The 26314-nt window shown below is 42.5% G+C and overlaps 1 protein-coding gene across 4 annotated transcripts in view; it reads left to right on the top strand.

Moving 5' to 3' along the window:
* Positions 1-26314, top strand: part of SLC16A7 (solute carrier family 16 member 7) — a 167211-nt gene that overhangs the window by 86844 nt on the left and 54053 nt on the right. For all 4 annotated transcript variants that reach the window (XM_061639867.1, XM_061639868.1, XM_061639869.1 and 1 more), the window contains one exon: positions 14026-14252. In XM_061639867.1, the coding sequence (XP_061495851.1) occupies positions 14042-14252 (211 nt within the window). In that variant the 5' untranslated portion in view covers positions 14026-14041. The remainder of the gene's footprint in view (positions 1-14025; positions 14253-26314) is intronic.

Here is a 26314-nt window from a genome sequence, read left to right as displayed (position 1 = left end):
GTAGATTGATAAGGGTGTCTGACTCACAAATGTTACAAAAATAGCTAAAAAATGATTTCCCACCTCAGCTGGGCTACTAAAATAGAAACTTAAAAGAAGTGAACTTTTGTGTGAAAGGACTGTGAACTTAGTTCAGTTCAGATACTGAAAAGAAATTCCTAGGCTCATGGGCACTCTATTCTTTAATTGTATGTTCTCTGGTTGGTAGGTCTCAAGGTTCTAGTAAAAAAAAAAGGAGTTAAACAAAAGATTAGTTCAATGAAAGGTCAAAACCAAAATTATGAATTCTGTTTTAAAACAAACTGGGAGACATTAGAAGTATTTTAACACTTGAAAATATATCCACAGTGTCAGTATCAGTAAGCAATCTGGCTGCCAAGTTCTGCACCAGTTGCTGTTTAAAAATACTTCAGAAACTATAGTATTGGTTCAGAGTGTATTTCCTAATTTCATCGGGAGATGAACAGATGTTTACCATGCTAAAGATAAAGGGCAAAAAACCCCTTGACATTATCAAAATTGTACTGTTTCCTACAATAAATGCCAATGTTTTTTGCAAATGAGGATGGAGTTGAGCAATTTCAGAGTTTCCTCTGACAAGCCTTTTATTGCATTGAGAGTTGATTTTATCAGTTGGCAAGCAGAGGAATATTAATGAAGTATTTGCAGACGAGCAGTCTAAATAGGTTGATCATGATTGACTAGAATCTACAGTGCATGATATCAAGATGAATTATTTGTCGTGGCTGTTTCTCTGACCTTGTTATTTCAGTTTTCATCCTTTTAAAATGTTTGGTGTGGTATTCATTGCTGCCTGTCCTTGTCAACCAATCCTACTGCTATGGTTCATATATATTTGCTCCTTTTCAATCTGGATCTAAATTATATCACTTGGCTCTGATCCAGCTGGGGTCCATTGCACTCATTCATTCATGCCAATCCAGACAAGGGGGCAATATGTACGCAGAAGTCAGAATGAATATTCCCAACTGGATGTGGCACTACCAAAGGGTACTGTGTACACCCTTTTCCTTCCTGATCTATGCATGCAATGTCTTTGCCAAACAGCAAAATGATACTACCCAGTTGTTTGGGATGGGGAGTAGGGGATGGGTTCAGTCCCACCCATTCTCCTTTTCCTATCAGTCAGTCAGCTAATATGGGGACTTTCAACTGTTTTTCTTGCACATCCACCCTCAGTTCTTCTATATGTGTTCCATTGGATCAGAGCTTTCCCAGTGCAAGTAGAATAATTCAATTGAGATGTACTTGCAATTTAGCAGTTATATTTCTTAACTTGTTGCTTGTTATCAATGGTCATGATTTTCTCATTAGACAAGGTGTCTCTGATATATAATTAAACAGGACACATCATGTTTACTAGCAGAAATACTGGAAAAAAGAATTCATTAAGCAGCAAAAGGCTGTGGTGATGGAAAGCTCTATTTCAATGACTGCTCCAGTGAACTGATTTACATGGTGTTAATTTTGTGACAATTGCAATTATTGTGTCAATGGTCTTAGGAGATGTTCATCACATGATGATACTCCACATTACACATCTTTTTGTCAGGTGTGGACAGTATCTGTCAGTGGAACAAAAACTCTTATGTGAGCAGTTGAAATGTAATAGCCATTTGGACATCAACAATGGGAAGAGGAATAGCCTGAGGATCTCTACCTAGAAAATTAGCATAATGAGGAGGTTAGGATTAAAGCCTTTTCCTGACATTTAGTTTTCCGTGTGCAGGGAGCATTTTGAGGAGCATTTAAGTACTTGTGGGGCTGTTATACAGAAGAGGACAATGACTAGTTATCCGCTGCAAAAATAGATCAAATGGTCTTGGGGTGAGGGTGGGTTCTTCCTTGGTGGAGATTTTGAAGGGGAAGTTGAAGAGCCATCAGTTGGGGATCAGCCTTGTAGCCAGCCTTCCTTCTTAGGTGGGGCACCCACATTTCTAAGTGGAGCATTGTGTGGGATGAATTCATAGTACCAGCCAATCCCTTCCCCATTCACTGGTGCAGAGGATGTGAGGGCCAGCCACTCTCTCACTCTTCTTCCATGCAGAGAGTGTGTTAACTTACATAAAGGGCGATGGAAAGGTCAGGTTAATAGTAAATTCAGTATTAATACCAGGAATTAAATGACTGGCATATTTTTTGTTTCATAAGGGGGGGGAAAGGTTGTTAATGATGCAGTGAACAAGAAGAAACCAAAATGTGTTAACCCTTCCTTGAGGGCTCCTTCTTCTAGTGCTGTTCTTGACCTTTAGATTTTCTTTCCTGTTGGACAATCAAGGGAAACCTTTTTTAACTTGTTTCTCTATAAATGACTACCTGAGTGATTGGAAAACTGATGGTGGAAAGCAAACTGGATTTTTTTTTACTGGTTGCTGGGTTGAGTTTTCTGCCCAGAAACCCCCAAAAAGGCCGCATGCTGAGCTGCACACATTGGCAAAATCAGAAATTAGGCCAGAGTTACAGCATCAGTGGCCAGCCAGGTAGCTAACTATAGTGTGTACAGCAGTGTTTCTGTTTCTCTAGGGCTGTTTTTATCCTTTGCCATCAAGTACTCAGGAAAAAGAAAGAAAATAGCCACTATGGTGAGTATAGTGAGTGCTTTGAAAGAGTAAAGGGTAACTTGGGGTTGATATTTTTTCAGAGCATTTTATCTCTTTATTTCACCTTTTAGTTTATTAAATATTAGTAATTATTATTAAGATTTTTTAGTCACTTGTTACCTGAAGGTCTCCAAGCGACTTATAACATTGTTAAAAACCAAAATAAATATACCATAAAAAATAATAAAACAACCACCACCCCCATAGACCCATAGAAAGCTTTGGCAGCACACTAAATAATCTTAGTCTATCAAACACCTGGGGAAAAATGTAAGTATTTTCCTGGGGCCAAAAAGATGTCAGTGAAGACACCACAAGGACCTCACTGGGGAGCCAAAACTGAAAAAAGGTGTCTCCTTTGTTATTATCCTTTGAGCCTCCCTCAGAAGGGAGACCTGGAGAAAGCCTAAGGGTCCAGGTAGGTTCATATTGAGAGTAATGTTCCAGAAGGTTTTGGGGTTCTGAAGCATGACACATGGACATGGATTGCCTTCAAGTCAATCCTGACTTATGGCGAACCTATGAATAGGATTTTCATGGTAAACGGTACTCAGAGGTGATTTTCCATTGCCTTCCTCTGAGGCTGAGAGGCAGTGACTGGCCCAAGGTCATCCAGTGAGCTTCATGGCTATGTGGGGATTCAAATCCTGGTGTCCCAGGTCATAGTCCAACACTCTGACCACTACACCACATTGGCTGTCTGAAGCATAAAGAGCTTTATAGAGCAAAACCAGAACTTTGAATTGGGCTTGGGAAGCATATAGGCAGGCAGTGTAACTAGAACAGGATTGGCATTGTATTATCTGTTCGCCTTGAACTAGTCAACAGTTACACAGCCACAATCTGAACTAACTGAAGCCTCTGAACCACTTTCAAAAACAGACCCATGTAAAGCACATTGCAATAATCCAACCTTGAAATTACCAGAGCATAGATTATTATACCCAGGTTATCCCAGTTAGGGTTGCAGTTGGGCCCCCAGAGTAAGCTGATGATCACCTCAAGTGACAGCAATGGATTCAGGAGAACCCCCAAAACTATAAATCCGCTCCTTCAGAGGGACTGTGACCCCATGTAGAGCAGGCTTCACACCACTCAGACAGTCAGAGGAACCGTCCACCAACAGCATCTCAGTCTGGATTAAGCTTCAATTTATTGGCCCTCATCCAGTCCATTATTACAACCAAGCACTGATTCAGCACATCCACTGTATCACCTGAAGATAACAAGGAGAAACAGAACTGTTGGCCATCGACATATAGATGACAACACACTCCAAAATGCCATATTACTATTCTCAGCAGTTTCGTGCAGATGCTACACAACATGAAGGACAGACCCAAACCCTACAGGACCTCATACTAGGTAACCCATGAAGCTGAGCAATGCTTCCCAAGAACCACTTTCTGGAGCTGGCCATCAAAGTAGGAAAGGGACCACTGCAATGCATGCCTCCAACGTGCAACTCAGCCAGTTGTCCCAGAAGAATACTATCACTGAAAGATCAAAGCAGAGTGACACTCTCTCTGTCTTTCTTCTGACACAAGTAATCATACAGGGCAACCAAGGCAGTTTCCACACCAAACCCAGGCCTGAATCCCAACTGAAATGGTCTCCTCCAAGAGTACCGGGATCTGTTGGCAACCACCCAGAAATGGGACATTTGCCACTGGTCTAAAATATTAGAATCTTCTGGGTCCAGGGAAGGCCTCTTCATGAGTAGTCTTACTACAACCTGGTAAACACCAAATTAGGACCCAATCCTACTCTTCTCATCATAATAACTGCAGAATAAACAAACTCTTACTTCTTACGGAAAGCAAACAAACATAATTCTTTATTGCTGGCTGGGTAGAGAGCACAACTCAAACTGAGAATGAAAAGCAGAGCAAAGAAAGTCCCTGCAGTGGAGTCTAACTCTATCCCATAACACGAAGTTCTAATATTTGACTCTTCAAGAGTCATGTTACTATGATAAAAGCTGCTTTTTACAGGATCACTTAAGTAATTATAGGGTGATTGTGGTCATGAAAAATCCACTCCCAGTCAGGGAAAGTCTTGAAAAAGCTTGGAAAAGCTGAGAGAGGCAGAGAGGTGTGTGGAGGAGGTCTTCAGGGACGTTATAGCTGTGTCCCACTCCAACGATGATAGCTCTCCTGCTATCATGGACAACGATGGTCTCGGGGAAGGAGAGCATCCAGCTGAGGAAGAGGGAAACAATCCCTTAGAAGGGACCCATTCCTTGGGGGATGAGCAGCTATCCTCTCGTGCCGAGGATATATCTCCAGGGGGTGGAGGAATCCTTGTAGTGGGTGATTCGATCATTAGGAACATAGACAGTGGGGTATGTGATGGGCGTGTAGACCGCAAGGTGTTTTGCCTGCCTGGTGCGAAGGTTGCGGATATCGCCCGTCGTTTAGATAGTTTGGTAGACAGTGCTGGGAAGGAGTCAGTGGTCGTGGTGCACGTTGGCACCAACGACATGGGGAAATGCAGCCGTGAGGTCCTGGAAGCAAAATTTAGGTTGCTAGGTAGGATGCTGAAAGCCAGGACCTCCAAGGTGGCTTTCTCTGAAATGCTACCAGTTCCACGCGCAGGACCAGCCAGACAGGCCCAGCTTCGCAGTCTCAATGCGTGGATGAGACGATGGTGTCGGGTGGAAGGGTTTGGATTTGTTAGGCACTAACAAACATTTTGGGACAAGCCGGGCCTGTACAAAAGGGACGGGCTCCACTTGAACCAGAATGGAACCAGACTGCTGGCACTTAAAATTAAAAAGGTGGCAGAGCAGCTTTTAAACTGACTGAGGGGGGAAACCCGACAGGAGCTGAGAAAGGTCCGGTTCGGAATAAACCTCCCCCCTGGGATGAAAACCAAAGAAATGATGAAATTTTAAAAGGAGTAGGCCTAGAAGTAGGCATTGTGAGAGCAGGGGCACGGGATATAAATTCAGAAGAGCAAAATTACCACAGGCCTAACCACAAGTGCCAAAGACACTTGAAGAGAGACACTGCTTACAAGTGCCTGTACGCTAATGCTAGGAGCCTGCAAACCAAGATGGGAGAACTGGAGTGCTTGGTCTTTGAGGAGAGCATTGATATAGTGAGCATAATGGAGACCTGGTGGAATGGAGGAACCCAGTGGGATATGGTTATCCCTGGATATAAACTATATCGGAAGGACAGGGAAGGACGTATTGGTGGCAGAGTCGCTCTATACGTGAAAGAAGGCATTGAATCCAGCAAGCTCGAAACCCCAAAAGAGGCAGACTCCTCCACAGAATCGTTGTGGGTGGTGATACCATGCCCCAGGAGGGACTTAATACTGGGAACGATCTATCGTCCCCCTGATCAAAATGCTCAGGGAGACCTTGAGATGAGATATGAAATTGAGGAAGCATCCAAACTAGGAAATGTGGTAGTAATGGGTGACTTCAACTACCCGGACATAGACTGGCTGCATATGTGTTCCAGTCATGACAAAGAAGCAAAGTTTCTAGATATTCTAAATGACTATTCCCTAGACCAGTTGGTCATGGAACCGACCAGAGGGACGGCAACCCTGGACTTAATCCTCAATGGGGACCAGGACCTGGTGCGAGATGTAAGTGTTGTTGAACCGATTGGGAGCAGTGACCACAGTGCTATTAAATTAAACATACATGTAAATGGCCAATTGCCAAGAAAATCCAAGACGGTCACATTTGACTTCAAAAGAGGAAACTTCACAAAAATGAGGGGATTGGTAAAAAGAAAGCTGAGAAACAAAGTCCAGAGGGTCACATCACTGGAAAATGCTTGGAAGTTGTTTAAAAACACTATATTAGAAGCTCAACTGGAGTGCATACCACAGATCAGAAAAGGTACCGCCAGGGCCAAGAAGATGCCAGCATGGTTAACGAGCAAAGTCAAGGAAGCTCTTAGAGGCAAAAAGTCTTCCTTCAAAAAATGGAAGTCTTGTCCAAATGAAGAAAATAAAAAAGAACACAAACTCTGGCAAAAGAAATGCAAGAAGACAATAAGGGATGCTAAAAAAGAATTTGAGGAGCACATTGCTAAGAACATAAAAATCAACAACAAAAAATTCTATAAGTACATTCAAAGCAGGAGACCATCTAGGGAGACAATTGGACCCTTGGATGATAAGGGAGTCAAAGGTGTACTAAAGAACGATAAGGAGATTGCAGAGAAGCTAAATGAATTCTTTGCATCTGTCTTCACAGCGGAAGATATAGGGCAGATCCCTGAACCTGAACTAACATTTGCAGGAAGGGATTCTGAGGAACTGAGACAAATAGTGGTAACGAGAGAGGAAGTTCTAAGCTTAATGGACAATATAAAACCTGACAAATCACCGGGCCCGGATGGCATCCACCCGAGAGTTCTCAAAGAACTCAAAGGTGAAATTGCTGATCTGCTAACTAAAATATGTAACTTGTCCCTTGGGTCCTCCTCCGTGCCTGAGGACTGGAAAGTGGGAAATGTAACGCCAATCTTCAAAAAGGGATCCAGAGGGGATCCCGGAAATTACAGGCCAGTTAGCTTAACTTCTGTCCCTGGAAAACTGGTAGAAAGTATTATTAAAGCTAGATTAACTAAGCACATAGATTAACTAAGCACCAACCTGGTTGGCCACTGTGAGAACAGGATACTGGACTAGATGGGCCACTGGCCTGATCCAGCAGGCTCTTCTTATGTTCTTATGTTCTTATGTTGAGCGTGCAGACTTTTGGAGGCTGTCCCAGTTAAGACTTTTGTTGTGCACTCGCCTTGCCCTTACTCACTGAATTTTTCAAAGGGTCCTATTCTTAAATTGCTCCTGTTCTTAAAACAAGCTATCGTTCATTAAAGGAAGTCTGTCAAGGTCTGTCATGTCACATATTAACAAGAATTTTAAAAAAAAAATCCTGGCTAGGGAGGGGAACACAGCTCAGGGTGGGGGATATAGTTGCCAAGTCAGAAGCATCCCAAAGCCTGAGATTTCAGGGGTAAGCCCTAGTGATGTCATAGGGTGGGGTCCTAGTGATGTCACTAAGCATGATATGGTAGGCATCACCAGAGTTCTTTGGAGCATACCACTCAAACAAACAAACAAAAATCTCCGATTGGGAATTAAGATAAAAAACTTAGCTAAATGAGGGTGTTCCCAGATCCAACTGAAGTGATGGGATCAATCCTTCTAACCTGCTCAGAGATCCTGGGTAAGGAACATTTAATCTACCTTACTTGCTTCTGGCAAGAAGGGTTTAAGTGCCCTCAGGCCAGGCCAGTCACCAGAAGGCCACTGTAGAGACAAAGGAGCCTAGTGTTGTGGAGATGTTAGATGGGAGCACTGGGAATTAAAGATGGATGCCCCTGAAGGCTGCAATTCTAAACACACTTACTAAGGGGCTAAGCCCCATAGAACTTAACAGGACTTACTTTTATTTTTATTTTATTTATTTAATTGCACTTTTAAACTGCCCTATAGCAACAAGCTCTCAGGGCGGTGTACAACAAGATAAAACCACATTTAAAATACGAACAAGTGTGGATTACAGTATACAATTATAAAAACATATTTAAAAACAAAATTAGAATACAAATTAAAATAAAAATTACAATTACAGTTTAAGTTTAAAATTAAAATTAAGCTTAAAATGCCTGGGCAAAGAGGTAGGTTTTTACCTGGCGCCGAAAAGATAACAAAGAAGGCGCCAGGCGTATCTCATCTGGGAGGGCATTCCATAATTCGGGGGCCACCACTGGAAAGGCCCTAGATCTAGTTGCTGTTCTCCGGGCCTCCCTATGAGTTGGGACCCAGAGAAGGGCCTTAGACGTTGGGCGCAGTGAACGGGTAGGTACATAGCGAGAGAGGTGTTCCATCAGATATTGCGGTCCGATGCCGTTAAGGGCTTTATAGGTAAGAACCAACACTTTGAATCTGGCCCGGAAACATATTGGTAGCCAGTGCAGTTGGGCCAGAATAGGTGTTATATGGTCAAATTTCTTCGTCCAAGTAAGAACTCTGGCTGCAGCATTCTGCACTAGCTGAAGTTTCCGAATCGTCTTCAAAGGTAACCCTACGTAGAGTGCATTACAGTAATCCAATCTAGAGGTTACCAGAGCGTGAATAACTGAGGCGAGGTTCTCCCTGTCCAGATAGGGTCGTAGTTGGGCTATCAGCCGAAGCTGGTAGAACGCATTCCGTGCCACCGAGGCTACCTGGGCCTCAAGTGACAGGAGCAGATCTAATAAGACCCCCAAACTACGGACCTGCTCCTTTAGGGGGAGTGTAACCCCATCCAGGGCAGGTCTGACATCAACCATCTGGGCAGAGTGCCCCCCCACCAACAGCATCTCAGTCTTGTCAGGATTGAGTTTCAGTTTATTAGCTCTCATCCAGTCCATTATCGCGGCCAGGCAGCGGTTCAGTACATTGACAGCCTCACCTGAAGAAGATGAGATGGAGAAATAGAGCTGCGTATCATCAGCATATTGCTGAAAACGCACTCCAAAACTCCTGATGACCTCACCCAGCGGCTTCATATAGATATTAAAGAGCATGGGGGACAGAACTGAACCCTGCGGGACCCCATATTGGAGTACCCAGGGACTCGAGTAATGCTCCCCAAGCATCACCTTCTGGAGACGACTCCCAAGATAGGAGCGCAGCCACTGCCAAGCAGTGCCTCCAACTCCTAAATCCGTGAGTCACCCCAGAAGGATACCATGGTCGATGGTATCAAAAGCTGCCGAGAGATCAAGGAGAACCAACAGAGTTACACTCCCTCTGTCTTTCTCCTGACAGAGGTCATCATACAGGGCGACCAAGGCCGTTTCTGTACCAAACCCCGGCCGAAAGCCCGATTGAAATTGATCCAGATAATCAGTTTCATCCAAGAGAGCCTGGAGTTGGTGAGCGACCACGCGCTCTAGAACCTTGCCCAATATCTGAGTAGATATTGTTAGGATTGTGCTGTTGGTAGAGCTTGACTAGGAATCCTTTGCAAATATATCGATATCAAAGCCGGGTTGGCAACCCTCTGCCTGTAATGCCCTGCCTTTGCCTGGCTGCTCCATCTTTACAGATTTGACCCTTCACTAAAGAGAGAGATTTGGGAAATTAAGAAGATTCTCTATCCTTTCCTGTCTCTCCTGTGGACTGCTATGCACTCACTTAGACAGCCAACCCAATTAGTAATAATTGACAGAGAGAAAACAAACATGGTTTGGTACCTTCACAGGCAGCAGCTTGGGAACAATAGCAATTGAAGCCATACTTTCCAGTATGTGAATTCTATTTTACCACTATTGGGCAAGAAACAAATCATCATGCAAATAACATCATCAGTGGGTTTAAGGGAGTTAAGCTGAGTGCATGGAACCACTAATGTTGCTTCTATGGATGTAAGGGAGTAAGGTTAAAGGTAAATGAAATGCAAATAGAAAAGAAAAAGTAAAGATAGTGATGATTCCCTAAATGCAATACCATATCAACCACAGCAAAATTCCTATGAGTAAGGCAGAAAACTCAGCATCCCATAACCAGTCAGGAAACCAAGCCAAAAACCCAAACTAAAAAAACTTGGCAGCTAGTCAGCCAAGGTCATAGAAATTCCAAGGCAGCACAAAATGACCTGGGGGCTGCAGTTAGTGCAGAGTGCTGCGGCACACCCGATTATTTGTCTTTTTCGCAGTCCATGGTATGTGCAAAGCTCTCCTCCAACACCACATTTCAAATGAGTTGATTTTTCTCTTACCTGCTTTTTTCACTGTCCAACTTTCACATCCATGCATAGAGATTGGGAATACCATGTTGCCCTTGAGGGGCGAAATAAAACACGTACACATAAGCTTGGGTTGAATAAGGGCCACTTTATTAAATTACAGCAGCAAACCCAATTTTAAAGTGACCTGCAGAGGGAAATCTAGGTGCGGGACTAACTATGAGCAAGTAGCTTGCCATACAGCTCTTGGGCGACCAGCCCCTGCCAGGGCAAGGGCAAGCCCATCCGCTTACCCCTTACCCCGGCCACACCTTGTAGGTGAGTAGGGGGGCCTTCCTACGTCATCCCCACCAGGAGTTGAATAACCCTTGGGTGGATGAGATAAGTTGGCCCCAGAGGCAGCCCATATCCTGTCTTCGAGCCTCAAAGCCGTGAAAGCCAGGCCTCCGGAACTGCCAATCACCTCCAAAGGTGCCTAAGGGGGCCACCTAGCTGTCCTTAACTATTTTCCTTCCTGCACCTTCCTGCACCGTGCTAATAAAACGGTCATGGGGTATTAGCCTCCATACATAATTATGCCAAATAGCCAAATTAGCCTACTAACAAACAACGCCCCCTAACCTGAATTCCCTCCCATTCACATGGTGTGGAGCAGGCAAAAAACCTGCCCGCCAACGAGGGTGGGCAGGATAAATATTCCTACTCGGCCCCGAAGCGACCCCTAGGCACACGATGAAAAAGGGAGGGCAGGGTGGGCGTCGCGATCCGAAGAGAAAGGTAGGAGGAGCGGCTGGGCTTAAATAGGCCCAGCGGCTTCGCCCGTCCCTTGCAGCCGAGTCGCGCTCGTGTCATAGGCGCGATGCACGACTACCCCCCCTTTCAAAATGGAGGCGGCTGCTTCGCCCCCACTGGCAACTATGCTCCGCTCGTCAACTGTGCGACGAGCGGAGCGTCATGTCTGAATAATCCTGACTTTAGTGTTCAGTGATACATCTTTGCATTTGAGGACCTTTTCTAGTTCTCTCATAGCTGCCCTCGCCAGTCCTAGCCTTCTTCTAATTTCTTGACTATTATCTCCATTTTAATTAATGACTGTGCCAAGGTATTGATAATCCTTGACAAGTTCAATGTCCTCATTGTCAACTTTAAAGTTGTTCTGTTGTCATTACTTTAGTCTTCTTGACATTCAGCTGTAGTCCTGCTTTTGTGCTTTCCTCTTTATCTTTCATATGGTACTTTTTTAACTTTCATATGTTCCGAATATGGTATTTGTACTTTATCCTATTTATCTAGATTTGGATCACAAACCAGTTTGAAAGCTCTGGATGGGTAACAGTAATTTAAAGTAAGAGTAGACATATAAGCGATTGAAATTTGTTTTTAAAAATGTCCACATCAACTCCACTGCCCATATATCCCCCGTCTACCCCAAAAAACACACCTTATAGTATTTCCAAAAATATGTTTAATTTGACTTCAATCTGTCTTCAAGACATCCAGGTGTGGGAGACCTTTGGCCCTCCCGATGTTGCTAAACTACAACTCCCATCATTCCTGGCCATTGGCCATAATTGCTGGGGCTGATGGGAGTTGTAGCTCAGCAACATGTGGGGGCCCCAATGTTTCCCACATCTGTTCCATTCCTTCGCACTTGTTTCCTTACATTGAAATGGGTTCTTTAGCTAAAAGTCTAGAGAACCTACATGCAGGTTCTTCAGCAGGGCCTAAAGAATGTAGACAAAAAGTTTGTGTGTAGGCTTTCACCACACAATTGCAGATGCATGGACAGAGCCTTCTTGCATACAGTTTGCATATGTGTAAGCTCTTTCAGACTTTTGGCTAAACAGATATATAGGATTGTATCCAACTAAGTTATACTCAGAGTAGACCTACTGAAATGAATGAATCTAAGCTACTCATATCCAATAACTTCAGTGTGTCTACTCTGAGTAGGACTAGCATTTGATACAACCCGTGGGGCAAAAATGGGGCCAGCAGCGTTGAGTGGGTATAATCCCACTGTCCCCTGTAGAATAGTCTGACTAGCACTACTCCTGGGAGGATTGCTTAGATCAAGATTCCAAAGCATTGTGTAAATAATAAATGTAAATAAAATAATAGCACAGTTACTTGAATTGTGTCACTGATTGAGTTCCAATTCAGTTTTTAAAAATGGCAACTTTGTTACTCTGTATTATATAACTAATCATTTTCCTCAGCACCTTGCACCTGACATGAAAAGTCAGTGTATGCAAGTATTTTCAGTTTTAATAGCACTAGAAGTCACTTTCGTTATTCACATCATGAGATCAGCATGGTTCTATCAAGCTGTCTGGATTTCTAAAAATGTTGTTTGATATGTTTTAATACAAGCTAGACTCTAAATGATTTTTGGACTCTGGTTTAAATTGAAAATGTTTCTACAAGTGTGTGCCTGTCTAAACTAATTATATAATATTTTCCGAAGCCATTACACCATCGCACATCATGTGGGAGTGGGGGGCAGTGCAGTGACAGGGTGGCAAGCAAGGCAAGGCCATGATAAAAAGCAAGGATGGTTGGGGGGGCAATGGGGTAGCAGGGTGTAAGGTGAGTGGGGCAGATGGGCAGCTGGGGGTGAACAAGTGAGTGGGCAGATGTGGAATGCACAGGCAAGTGATCAGGGGGAGTGGGAGTGGCTGGAGAGTAAGTGGTGGCGATGGCAATAGCAGCCTGGGGGCTTAGCTAAATGGCCTAGGTGGGGAGGCAGCCTTAGGTGCACTGTGTAGAGCTGCACAGTGGCACCATTTGTTGAGGGAGAAGTGGTGGTGCAGGGCAGCGGCAGTAAAGCGATGCAGTGCAGGAACAGGTGAAAAGTGTTAGCAGGCCCATGGCAGCCAGCACACATCAATGCCTGGAAGCACTGGGGGGAATTGTGAGGAAGGGTGATGAGGGGAGTGGGGTACCTGGGTTTGCATTTGGAAGTGCTGGGGGTGCATTCCCAAGTGTGTGTGTGTTTCAGAGTTCCTGTGTGTGTGTTTGGGAGTGCCTGGTGTGTGCGTGTGTTTAGGGGTGCTTGGTGTGTGTGTGTTTGAGGGTGGGGGTTGGCAAGCAAAGCGAGCAGGGCGCAGAGCCCTCATAGTATCTATATATTACTCTTTTAAATGGCTCTATTCTGGGAGTTTTATCATCTTTGCAAGTCACTTTGAGTATTTTTTTTGTGGAAAATGTGACCTTTTAAAAATAAATAATTCATTTTAAAATGTGTTGTTCCCCTAGGATTAAGATCAAACACAACAACAACAATTTTATTAGGAGTATTAGACATAGGCCAGGCCCTCATATGGTTCAAATCAAACACACTTCACTGGAGATGGTGAAGCAAGGTAGATTGATACTAGCAGACCCAGAATGTCACTTTGCCATCTGTGATTAATTGCTAAATACAACTGCAATGGCTTGGATCAGTGACCTGGATCAGCTACAGTATACCTTTGCCAAGGCTTTCTCCTCCCTGAAGGCTACCTTGGCTTTTATAGATGAGTAATTACACTACATCATCCACTGACAGTGTTACTTGAGAATCTGCTGCTAGCTAAAGCATTTGATAATGGCTTTTTATTATTACATTGAACTGGCTAATATATATGGACAGTATGCTGAAGAAAGAGGAAACTATTTCAAGTAATCATGTCAACTTTTTTTTATTTCCCATAGTTGAAAAGATTAAAAAATGCCACCTGCAACGACAACGCAGTACGCCCCCCCTGATGGAGGATGGGGTTGGGTCGTAGTCTTCGGTGCTTTCATCTCCATTGGATTTTCCTATGCGTTCCCTAAAGCCATCACAGTGTTCTTCAAGGAAATACAGGAGATCTTCGGCACTTCATATAGCCAGATAGCTTGGATATCATCAATCATGTTGGCTGTCATGTATGCAGGAGGTATCTGAGAAGCTAACTTCTATTTTTTTGGTCTGTTGGATGATCTTGTAGTATTAAGCAAAGTTCTGCTCTGTGATTTTTCAGTTCTTGATCTCTTTAAATGTGTGTCCATAACCAACCATATATTATTTTCTCCTACTCCCTCTCCTCCTAAACTCCTCCAACACTCTCTGAATATATGAGTTTTTATTTCAAACAATGATCAAGTTGATTTCTCTGCATAGCATAGTACAGGGGAGGGCAGAAGACAAATTGGGATCAAATAGTTTATCTTGGGTGATCTGAAGTAGACCAGCAAGGATTTCAGACTCCCAAGTGTCTAATGACGGTGACAACACCATGACCCTTCCCCATGAAATGAAGAAAGCTGACCAAGGGTGAGGTATTCAGGAACTGATTTTTTTGTGAGGAGAAACTGTGGAGCTCATTTCAGCTCCAGTACTTCAAACATATTCCTGGACTCAGAATTCTTTAATTTAATATAATAATTCTGTCTTTTACACCAGGCTTTGGTTGGTAGATTCAAGAGTTCTAGTAAAACACACACACACACACACACACACACACAGAGAGAGAGAGAGAGAGAGAGAGAGTAGATCCCACAAGCCCATTCCTACTATAGTAGATGGAGAAGTTAAGCATTCTAAAGCATTGCTTTGTGAAGAAAAGGAGCTAACAAGAGTATCAAAAAGGCTTCTATAATCAAATGTTGAAGTCAAAGAAACAAGCAAAGCATGATAGTGGACCAATAGATGGCAAATAATATCATTTTTTTCCTGAATTAACAAACGTGATATAAATAGTGACGCTGAAACATATACTGCTGATACACATGTCACACAGGATCCAAAAGTAACTGATCACTGAAGGTGTTTCAGAAAGTAACAGAGAAGGTAACTGACTTTTACCCTAAGCTGTTGAAATAGTAGCAGAAATATAAGTTGCTGTGCATTTGGACTTTTAACAAAAATAAAGACAAGGCTTGGGATTTTAAACATCCTTACTCGGCCTGTTGCCCTCACTATAAAGTATTTCCGCATGCTGGCTGAGGCTGATGGGAATTGTAGTCCAAAATCTGATTGAATCTGGAGGGCACCAGGCTGTGGAAGACTGATTTAAAATATGCCAGATTAATTTGATGTTCAGCTCTATTTGTGGGGTAGTATTTCCCCGAATGGAAATAATGAACGTAATAATGTATTTTAATTTAATTTTTCATCAATATCCAATCTTTTCTGATTGACCAAAGATGTTAGAACCTTGATTGTCCACCTAGTTGATTTCACATTCATCTTTTTGATTACTTTGCATACAACAGCCTCTGATACTGATGGGGAAAGTCCATGCTGCTGCTCCGTTTAGCATTGGTGTTTATCATTTTGCCATTGGCATTGATATCTTCTTACGATATGAAAACATCTTAAGAATGTTTAAATGATTTTTCTTTTGTAGCACTTTATTCCATCTTATGCTTGGACACTCAGAAATGTTATCTGTCTATCGAAGTATCAAGTACCAAGTATCACGAAAGGACTGAAAGTAATCTCCACATACTATAGTCAAAGTAACAAGTTAAACTGTGCAACATTATTTTCTTATCTTGCTGTAGTCATATGGCTTTAATGTCCTAACAGCAGGTAACCTTGCCAAAGGTAAACATTCTTTGAAGCCACAGTCACTACAAAATAAGCTTCCCATGAAATAAAGCATTAAACAATCACTGGCAGAGGATGAAAAAAGGCGAACAATTAAAATGATGTTTTGATGAGAGTTTTTTTCCCCATCAAATTTGATTGTTGGATTTCTACCATTTGTTGTATAGTTGCTTGAAAGAAAGCAGGAAGAACATTGTGTACAAGGTACCTTGTATATGGTGGAGCATGACAGATATATTGAAAATGTTGCAGGTACACTGTATCTCTTAATGCTAATTAGGAGAAATCTGAAAAACATTTGAGATCTGACACACTCATTATGATTTAGCGCTCTGCCTATTAATCTTCACAGCGGGGTCGTTGGGTAAGTGAGAGTCTAAGACTGAGGATCTCTGCTTTGGAAGCTTTCAGCCTCCTGAGGTAATTAGCAGGCATCTGTGTTTCGGTAACAAGGTATTAACTTACCTTTCAGTATCTGGAAAAATGAAACTAATAAACGGCATCCAAGAAGGAGCTAAAGGAATGTTAATTATGTTTATCACTTACTTCATACTTAGAATAAATGTCATTAAATTATAGCAGGCCATCTGGCAAATCCATATGGTCTCCTGGATTCATGGTTAATTCCAGCAAATAGGTCAAGCACAGTGTTCATTCCCCCACCTTCAAGAAAGCATAGACAAGACATGCAAAGTTGCATAAATCAAGTTTTGTATTAAACTTTACTTTCTCTCTTAGGTGCATTATGGATCTGAGCCTCTGTTTGAATGAAACTTTTTGAAAATGGGAGGCTATTTTTGCAGGCATTTAAGCAGTTGGGATGACTTGGCTTTGTTTGGTGTGTGTTTGGAGTTAATTGAATTGCAATCTCATAAGACAAAGCAATCAATAGTGCTAAGAGGTCACTGCGTGTTTTGGTGTCAAAGACCCCTCCATTATGGAAAGCAATGGTAGCAAAAACCACATGGCAATGGTATTCTATAGCCTGAGTTGCGCAATGGCTGACAAAGTATGTTAAATGATGATTTTGTGAATGGGCTCTTATTCATTACAGACTAGAACAAACATTCCAGCTTATTGTACCAGAGGCTTAAATGTGAGAGGATATAGTACAACCCCTTAAGTATTTTTCAGTGTTTATCTCAATACTATATTTATTCCCTCTGGCTTCAAATCTGCATGACATCCACTGCCAAAATGACTGCATAAGGAAGACTTTCTTCCTAAAGATGCCTACTTAGGATGCCATAACACTTCCCCACTAAGGTTAATAACAAGATTGTCAATTACTGTCAGTCGGATATTGCCTTAAATGAAAGGGAACCCAATGAAAGCTTGGTCATCTCAGGCATGTCTGACCAATGCATTAGTCTAAAGATAAGTAGGAAGTAAACCTATTTTGCTGCCATTTGCTGCCTCATTAAGTTCAGTCATTTTCCAAGTATATGCAGATTTATTTGATCTGTTTCCAGTAGAATTCAGTGATTTCGTCCTCTTTGCAAAGTATGTCAGCCAATTCCATGACACATCAGAGCTCTTGGAATACAATATTGCATTTCACAGTGGAAATTATTACAAGTATGTAACAAATGTCCCCCCTTTTAGGTTAGTTGTAGCAGGCTCCTGATGTTTTGTTCATATGAGAACTAAAAAAATAGCTCAAGGATAAGTTCTTGCAGTTATTTTTTAAGGTTAATTGGAAAAAAGAACATTTCATTTGGTGTGTTCAAAATATTTGCTAATGTTACTCAGTAGGCGCTCAGTATACATGGGGGAATGAATTTAGAAGTTTAGTTAACAAACAAAAATAAGAGGAAACATCACAGAGATTCATGATAAAGCAAGGAATGGTGCAGCTAGAATAAATAAAGGGGGTTTGTCTGCCCCTCCAAACAGTGGCACTCTGACTAGTGATTGGCACCAGTTCAGAATAAATAGTGCATTATCAGCTTATGAAATACATTGACACAGCATATTGTGATATACCTAGTATAGGTGGTTCTTAAAATGTTAAGGCAATTTTGAAGGATCGGCCTATCAAATCTGAATTGGTTTAGATTGCTGCATGTAGAACCTCCATGTTCAAGTGCAGTATATCTCTTATTAACAGATGATGGGAACAAACAACAGAGGAGAACTGTCTCCATTCTCCATTATGCTTTTATCGTAAGCTGCAAGAGGCACATGGCTAGCCACTTTTGGACACTGAGCGCTGAACTATGTAGTCCAAGTCCAATTCAGATATTTTTAGTGACATTACTGTAAAGATAAAATGGTATGCGCTGCAAAAATGACAGTTGCAAAATTCATGTAATACAAACACCAGATGGCTGCCTTTTTTAAAAAAAGAAAATATTTTTTTTTCATATGATTAACTAAAAGTCCTAAAATTATTTTCCTAAACCATCAGTAGTAATTTCTAGTTTGAGACATTGGTTTTGAGAAAACAAAATGGGCAATGACTGTAAAATTGCCTGGTGTGACCTTTGTGTCCTTTGCTACATGGGACAAACATTTACCCTCCATTAGAATATGTACAATGCTGAATTTTAAGAACCTAATTTAGTGTACCCTTGAAAACACAATTTCCCAATTTCCAAATGCCTCCTGGGCATGAGGGAATACTTCATATTTGGATGTGTTTACACACACACACATTTAAGTCATATTGAGTTAATTTGATATTTGCAGGTAGTGTAAAGGGAGCTCTTATGAGTTGAAAAAGAATTGTGACTTCTGCTAACCTAGACAAAAACACCAGAACTATTTTAATAGCATTTTTAAAAAATAAAAAATCCTCAGAATTATTAAATAAAAGGGGTAGAATGGAAACACTGAAGCTGAAAGCTAAAATATCCTTTCAAGGTTATTAAAATGATACTTTTGTATTTTTTAGAATCTGAAATGTTGAAGTTGCAAGACAAACTAAGATAATGTAGTTTAATAGTAAATATTGCAATAAAAGATTTTTTAATTGTAAATTTTTGTTTTACAAAGAAAAAATAGAAGCAGTACAAAGATTCCACAATAATTCATACAAAATTGGTTATTCATCAGACAAAAAAGAAGGAATTATCCATTAACCAAAATAAGCAATTTTACAATGTTTGAACAAAAAAAATTGAATTTTTTAAAATAAAATTATAATATATCAAATTACATATTTTGAACCTCTCTCTCATGTGTGTGTCTCCACACACACACACACACACACACACACACTTTCCTCCTTCTCCCAAATAGGATTACACTTCTCTGAATATGGATTCATACTCACAATATACCCAATGATGTGTAAAGTTCCACTTGTTCTTGAACTTTAATAGTCCAGTACATCATAACAGGTGCCTATCTCTCTATAAAATAATTATCAGTTTGTTGCCCCTCTCTGGTTCTGACCAAGTTCATCAATTTCGACATTGAAATAATGTTCCCACTGCTTTACTATTCAATTATCTAATGATGGGGGCTTCACAAAGATCTTCTTTTAGTGTGAAGTAATTTTAAGCCTGGCCACTGTTGTCAAGTAAGGGTGCCATATGCCATCAAACTTCCATTTACACCGGACTAAGGGGAATTGAATGTGGCAGATCTCCAGCCGAACCAGCTGGGTCCCGGCTCAGCTGGGCTACACCAGTATAAGTCCCTTAGCCTGGCTCAGTCAGGACCCAGCTGGCTTAGTTGAGACCAGTGCAAGTGGAGCCGACGTAAGGCTCAGAAAAGGGGCGTATGGGGGGTGTTGGGAGGAGCCAAGGTGAGGAGACTTAGGTCATAGCAAACTTGTATTCACAGTGCTCCTGCAGGTCCCAATCCAGGAAAAAGTTACGCCAGGAAAAAGGTCAGTCTTGAGAAAATAATTGCTATAGAAGTCAGTGGAGGGGGCTTACTCTCCGGTAAGGATATTTGGGAAAGCAGGCTTTTATTTTCTGGTCCCAGCACACAGCTCCCAGCTGAGTCAGCATTCAGCCAACCCAGAGGCTCCTGAATGGCAACTGGAACTTCGTGCCAGCTTCTCTTGCTCCAGCGCAACTTATGTTGGCTTCCCCTGAGTTGGATTGCATCCTACATCATCATCTCCCTATCATCCTTTAATACCTGGTGTTCTATATAGCCTAAAGGTACTATTAGTGGTTTAGCAGGTAAAGTATAACCCATCATATTTTCTATTTTAGACAAAACTTCTGTCGAAAAAGATTTTATTTTAGGATATGGCCAGAAAATATGAATTATGTCTGCATGCATTCCTGCAGCTCCAACATACATTGTTACTTGTTGGGTATGTTTGATTCAGCCTAGCAGGGATCAAATATCACCTGAACAAGAGTTTATAAAAGTTTTCTTTTAACACAGTGCTGATAGTTTGGCTTGGAATATTTTTCCAAAGCCATTTCCATACCAAGACTCGGATTGCAAATCCTAAATTTCTCCCTTGTCTTGCCTGGTACGTATATGGTGTTACGTTTATTTTCAGGATTATCTTATATACAACATTTTACTTAAAGGCTTAACCTCTTCTTTCATTAGTAACTCCTCCGTTTCTGTTTTCTCATCAAACCATGCTTGATTCTAATATCATTGATGATATTTCTATATTGGAGGTATTGACAGTATTAATACGTTTAACTTCTTTAAGCTAGACAAACTCTGATATTTGCATTTAGTTTTAAGGATGCTTTGAATGTACACTGAATGTGTGTAAACTAAGTTAAAACTCTGGATTTATTTATTTATTTATTACATTTATATACCGCCCCATAGCCGAAGCTCTCTGGGCAGTTTACAGCAATTAAAAACAATAACAACAAATATACAAATTTTAAAACACAAAAAACAATTTAAAAACACAATTTAAATTAAAAAAAAAACAATTTAAAAACACATGCTAAAATGCCTGGGAGAAGAGGAAAGTCTTGACCTGGCGCTGAAAAGACAACAGTGTTGGCGCCAAGTGCACCTCATCAAAACGATCATTCCATTATATGGGGGCCACCACTGAGAAGGCCCTCTCCCTTGTTGCCATCCTACGAGCTTCCCTCGCAGTAGGCATCTGGAGGAGGGCCTTGGATGTTGAGCGTAGTGTACGGGTGGGTTCATGTCGGGAGAAACGTTCCATCAAGTATTGTGGTCCTAAGCCATGTAAGGCTTTATAGGTTAAAACCAGCACCTTGAATCGAGCTCAGAAACATACAGGCAACCAATGCAAGCAGGCCAGAATCGGTTTTATGTGTTTGAACCATCTGGTCCCTGTTACCAATCTGGCTGCTGCATTTTGCACAAGCTGCAGCTTCCGAACCATCTTCAAAGGCAGCCCCACATAGAGCACATTGCAGTAATCTAGCATGGAGATTACCAGAGCATGGACAACTGAAGCCAGGTTATCTCTGTCCAGACAGGAGCGTAGTTGGGCCACCAACCAAAGTTGGTAGAAGGCACTCCGTGCCACCGAGGCTACCTGAGCCTCAAGTGACAGAGATAGTTCTAGGAGAACCCCCAAGCTACGAACCTGCTCCTTCAGGAGGAGTGCAACCCCATCCAGGACAGATTGGACATCCACCATCTGATCAGAGGAACCACCCACTAGCAGCATCTCAGTCTTGTCTGGATTGAGCCTCAGTTTAGTAGCCCGCATCCAGTCCATTGTCACAGCCAGGCACCGGTTCAGCACATTGACAGCCTCACCCGAAGAAGATGAAAAGGAGAAATAGAGCTGCATGTTATCAGCATACTGATGGCAACACACTCCAAAGCTCCAGATGACTGCACCCAATGGTTTCATGTAGATGTTGAACAGCATGGGGGACAGAACTGACTCCTGTGGAACCCCATACTGGACAGTCCAGGGTGCCAAGCAATGTTCCCCAAGCACCATCTTCTGGAGCCAAGCCACCAAGTAGGAGCGGAACCACCGCCATGCAGTCCCTCCCACTCCCAACTCAGCCAGTCTTCCCAGAAGGATACCATGGTCGATGGTATCGAAAGCCCCTGAGTGATCAAGGAGAATCAACAGAGTCACACTCCCCCTGTCTCTCTCCCGACAGAGGTCATCATATAGGGCGACCAAGGCTGTTTCCGTGCCAAAACCAGGCCTGAAACCTGACTGAAATGGATCCAGATAATTGGTCTCATCCAAGAGTGTCTGGAGCTGGCCTGCCACCACTCGTTCAAGGACCTTGCCCAGGAATGGAACATTTGCTACCCGCCTTTAGTTATTAAGATTTTCTGGGTCCAGGGAGGGTCTCTTCAGGAGTGGTCTCACTACCGCCTCTTTCAGGTAGCCAGGGACCACCCCCTCTCGCAGAGAGGCATTAATCACTTCCCTGGCCCAGCCAGCTGTTCCATCCCTGCTAGCTTTTATTAGCCAAGAAGGGCAAGGATCCAGCACAGAAGTGGTTGCATGAACCTGTCTAAGCACCTTGTCAACGTCCTCAGGCTGTACCAACTGAAACTCATCCAAGAAATCAGGACAAGGCTGTGCTCTGGATACCCTGCTTGATTCACCTGCTAAAACACTGGAGTCTAAGTCCTGGCGGATGCTAAAGATTTTTTCCTGGAAGTGCCTAGCAAATTCATTACAGCGGGCCTCGGATGGTTCTACCATGTCCTTGGAGCCAGCGTGTAATAGCCCCCGGACAATTCTGAAGAGCTCCGCTGAGCAGCAGATTGAAGATTTGATAGTGGCAGCAAAATATTGTGGGTTTTTTGCTGCCCACACTGTCCCTACATACAGCTTACCATAGGCACTTACAAGTGTGTAACTGCATCCACCAGGAGTTCATCTCTATCTGCACTCAAGCCGTCTCCTATATTGTTTCATCACTCTCAGCTCTGGGGTATACCATGGAGCTGTATGAGCTCTACACAGGAGAGGGCGCTCAGGAGCAATCATGTCAACCTCCTGGGTCATTTTTGTATTCCACAGTCCAGCCAGGGTTTCAACAGGAGAGCCAGCCCTATCAGCCAGAAAACTCCCCAGAGCCCTTTGGAAACCATCAAGATCCACTAGTCTCTGGGGGGAGGACCAGCTTAATAGGTCCCCCACACTTGCAGAGGGGAAAAGCCTCTGAAAGTCTAAACTTCAGCAAACAGTGATCTGCCCATGACAGAGGGACTGATGTAAGGCCCCCCACATTCAGATCACCATCTCCATGCCCAGTTGCAAAAACCAAGTCTAAAGTATGCCCTGCTACATGTGTTAGGTCAATGGCATGTTGGGACAGTCCCATGGTTGTCATGGAAACCATGACATCCTGAGCCATGGCATGGATGTTGACATCCCCCAGAACCAACAGTTGGTTCCCATACAATTTCTCACAAAAATGGAACATATAGTGATTCTGAAAGGTTTGACTTACTACTAGTAACTGTGAGACATCATTATTAGCATATACTGAAACTCATAGAGCACATAAAAACCACCTTGGGGGGAGGCACACATTATAGAATCAAAACATTTTAGAGTTGGAAGGTATCTTAGAGGCCATGTAATCCAACCTGCATAGGGCAGGAATCTTGCAAGTACGTACCCCTGACAGATGGTGGTCCAGTTTCTCCTTAAATACTGCCAGTGAAAAAGAGACCACTGCTTCTTGAAGCAGTCTATTCCACTGTTCCCAGAAAATTATACACAGACATTGGAGCATACAGAGTTTATGAAAGATTTGACTTACTGCTAGGAACTGTGAGACATTCTTATTAGCATGTACTGAAATCCATAGAGTACATATACAACCATCTTGAAAGTGCCTCAGGGGAGACACTTGCTGTAGAATTGTAGCATTTTAGAATTGGAAGGGATCCAACAGAGAACCCCCTACTCAATGCTAGAATGTCATAAGCAGAGCAACCCTGACAGAAGGTTGTCCAGCCTCTGCTTAAATACCTCCAGTGGAGGAGAGCTCACTGCCTCCTCAGGCAGTCTGTTCCACTATCAAATAGCTCCCAATGTTCAGCCAAAAGCTGATTCCTTGCAATTTCCACCCATAAATATTACAGCTGTCCTCTGGAGCAACAGAAAACTAGTAATCAACATCTTCGATGTGACAGCTCTTCAGGTATTTGAAGGCAGCCGTCATGTCTCCCCTTAATAGTCTCTTCTCTAGGCTAAGCCTACCCACCTTGTTCAACCATTCCTCATAGGTCTTGGTTTCCAGACCCCTTGCCATACTGGTCACCCTCCTCCACATTATCAGTGTTGTCCTTAAAATGTGCGGTACTTACTTGTCTTAAACTAAAATAACCCATGTAATATGTGTCAAAAAAGCTGTGTTGGGAAGCTTAAGTCTGCCACTGTTTCTCAGTTATGAAATCTTTGCTTGTTTATGTTTAAGAGTTTATTGAAGCAATCATAGGCCAGCTGTTTTCAGGCCAAGGTTCAGCGGCTTCTACTGGGAAAACATGATACAGAGTCACAAAGACGCTAACAATCCAGAAGCTGCTGCTTTGGAATGCAAGGGCTTAGGATAGTTTGTCTTGAAAGTTGTACAGAATGATGTCTATAGAATGATTCCATATCACCAGCGCACTAGTATTACACTAGCACTGAAAATACACACTCAACTCAAAACTGTTAGTGGAAGTAGAATCCTCATCTTATGAGCAGTGGACAGTCATCTTTAGTGAACCTCCACATGTAATACTGAGGGGGGAAATGCTTTAGTAACAGCCTGCTGTGTTGATGCAAGCAGAAGTTTCTTTTAGAGACAGATCCATGGGGGATAAAGGCTACCAGTGGCTATCAGTGCTGTCCCCAGGATCAAAGGCAGCTTGCCTCTGAATACCAGTCCCCAGGGTACAACATGTCTTGCTTGTGAGCTTCCCAGCTGGCATCTAGTTGGCTACTGTATGGACACTGGATGCTGGTCTAGACAAGCTTTGGCAGGCATTCTGTTATGTTCTTATGGCAGCATCTGCTGTTGTGTTTTGTCCAAGGCAAACAGTGCAGTAGCTCTTCCTCTGTCACTTCAAAAAGCAGAGAGCAACCTCCTTTATATCTTAACAATCACAAGGCTTTGCTAGTTACTATTGGGAGCTGTTGGCCTACACTGAGTAGTACACAAGGGACCTATATTACAGAAAGGACCTCTTTTTACCCTGTGCTTCCCAGAGACATCCTTTGTGAAATGTTCATTTACCAATTCCTGCACTGGTTCCTGCTTTGATAGAGAGGCCTTCTTGAGGTGTCTTTTTGTAGAAGCCCTGAACTTAGCTTACTTTTCACAAATGGCTTTAAAAAATACATGGAGATAATCGGGTGATCAATGGCTACTAGCTATGAGGGCCATGTTCTATCTCCACTGATGTTTCTGAATGCCAGTTGCTGGGAATCATAAGTTGAGAGAACGCTGTTGTGCTCAGGTTCTTCTTGTGGGCTTCCCATAGGCATCTGGTTGGCCACTGTGACTAGATGGACCATTGGCCTGATCCAGCAGGCTCTTCTTATGTTCTTAATGTTCCGTAGAAGCTAGAGGAAAAGCACACCCTTTTGTCTGTTGTTTGTAGGTCATTTAGTAGTTCAGAATTTGTTCATTTTTCATACCCATTTTTAGAAGAAAATCTGCATTTCGGTTTTTGCCTTCATTTTCCAGTACAGTTTGGCAAGCTGTTCTGCCTGCTCTTTGTCAGTATCTTTTTTTCTGACTTCTCTCTCTTTATGTGTGTATGTCCAAATTACGGAAGCATTTGTTCTAAGTGTTTGGATTGTTAATTTAGATAAGGGAATGGGGCTCTAAGTTAGCCTCCGATTGGCAGCCAGATCGTGCACTCACAAGATGTAACAAGCTTGGAAGTATTTTTATGGTGAGAAGACATGTTTTATTCATCTAATTTCAGCAGTCATTGCATCTGTTAGCATCTAAGTATAAAAACAACTTCAAGTGTTATTAACTCTGATTCCATTTCTTTATATAAGAAAAAAAAATTAAATCCTGATTCTCAGACTTTTTCTGCATGCTGGGACTCCAAAGGACTTGTACAGCTACCCAATAACATAAGAAGAGCCCTGCTAGAACAAACCAAAGGGCTACTTAGGCCAGCATCCTCTCTTCCACAGTGGCCAAGAATATGCCTATGGTATGGATGGGAAAATGGTGGTCCTCCAGATGTTGTGGGACTCCAGCTGCCATGAGCTCCAGCCAGCATGGCCAATGGTTAGGGATGATGGGAGTTGGAGTCTAGCAACATCTGGAGGGCCAAAGTTCCCCTGCCCCCATCCTGTAGGAACTCACAAGCAGGATATAAACAGAATAACACTCTTTGCATACTGTTTTGAAGAACCTGGTATTACAAGGCACTCTGCCTCTAATCCTGAAGGTAACGTAACCATCATGACTAGTAGCCATTAATAGCTTTTATCCTCCATGAATTTGACTAATCCGATTTTAAAGCCATCTAATTTAGTGGCCATCACTA

This window comes from Rhineura floridana, chromosome 8 (genome assembly GCF_030035675.1).
Source record: "Rhineura floridana isolate rRhiFlo1 chromosome 8, rRhiFlo1.hap2, whole genome shotgun sequence".
Classification (NCBI taxonomy): domain Eukaryota; kingdom Metazoa; phylum Chordata; class Lepidosauria; order Squamata; family Rhineuridae; genus Rhineura; species Rhineura floridana.
This window is presented reverse-complemented; position numbering and strand designations above follow the sequence as displayed.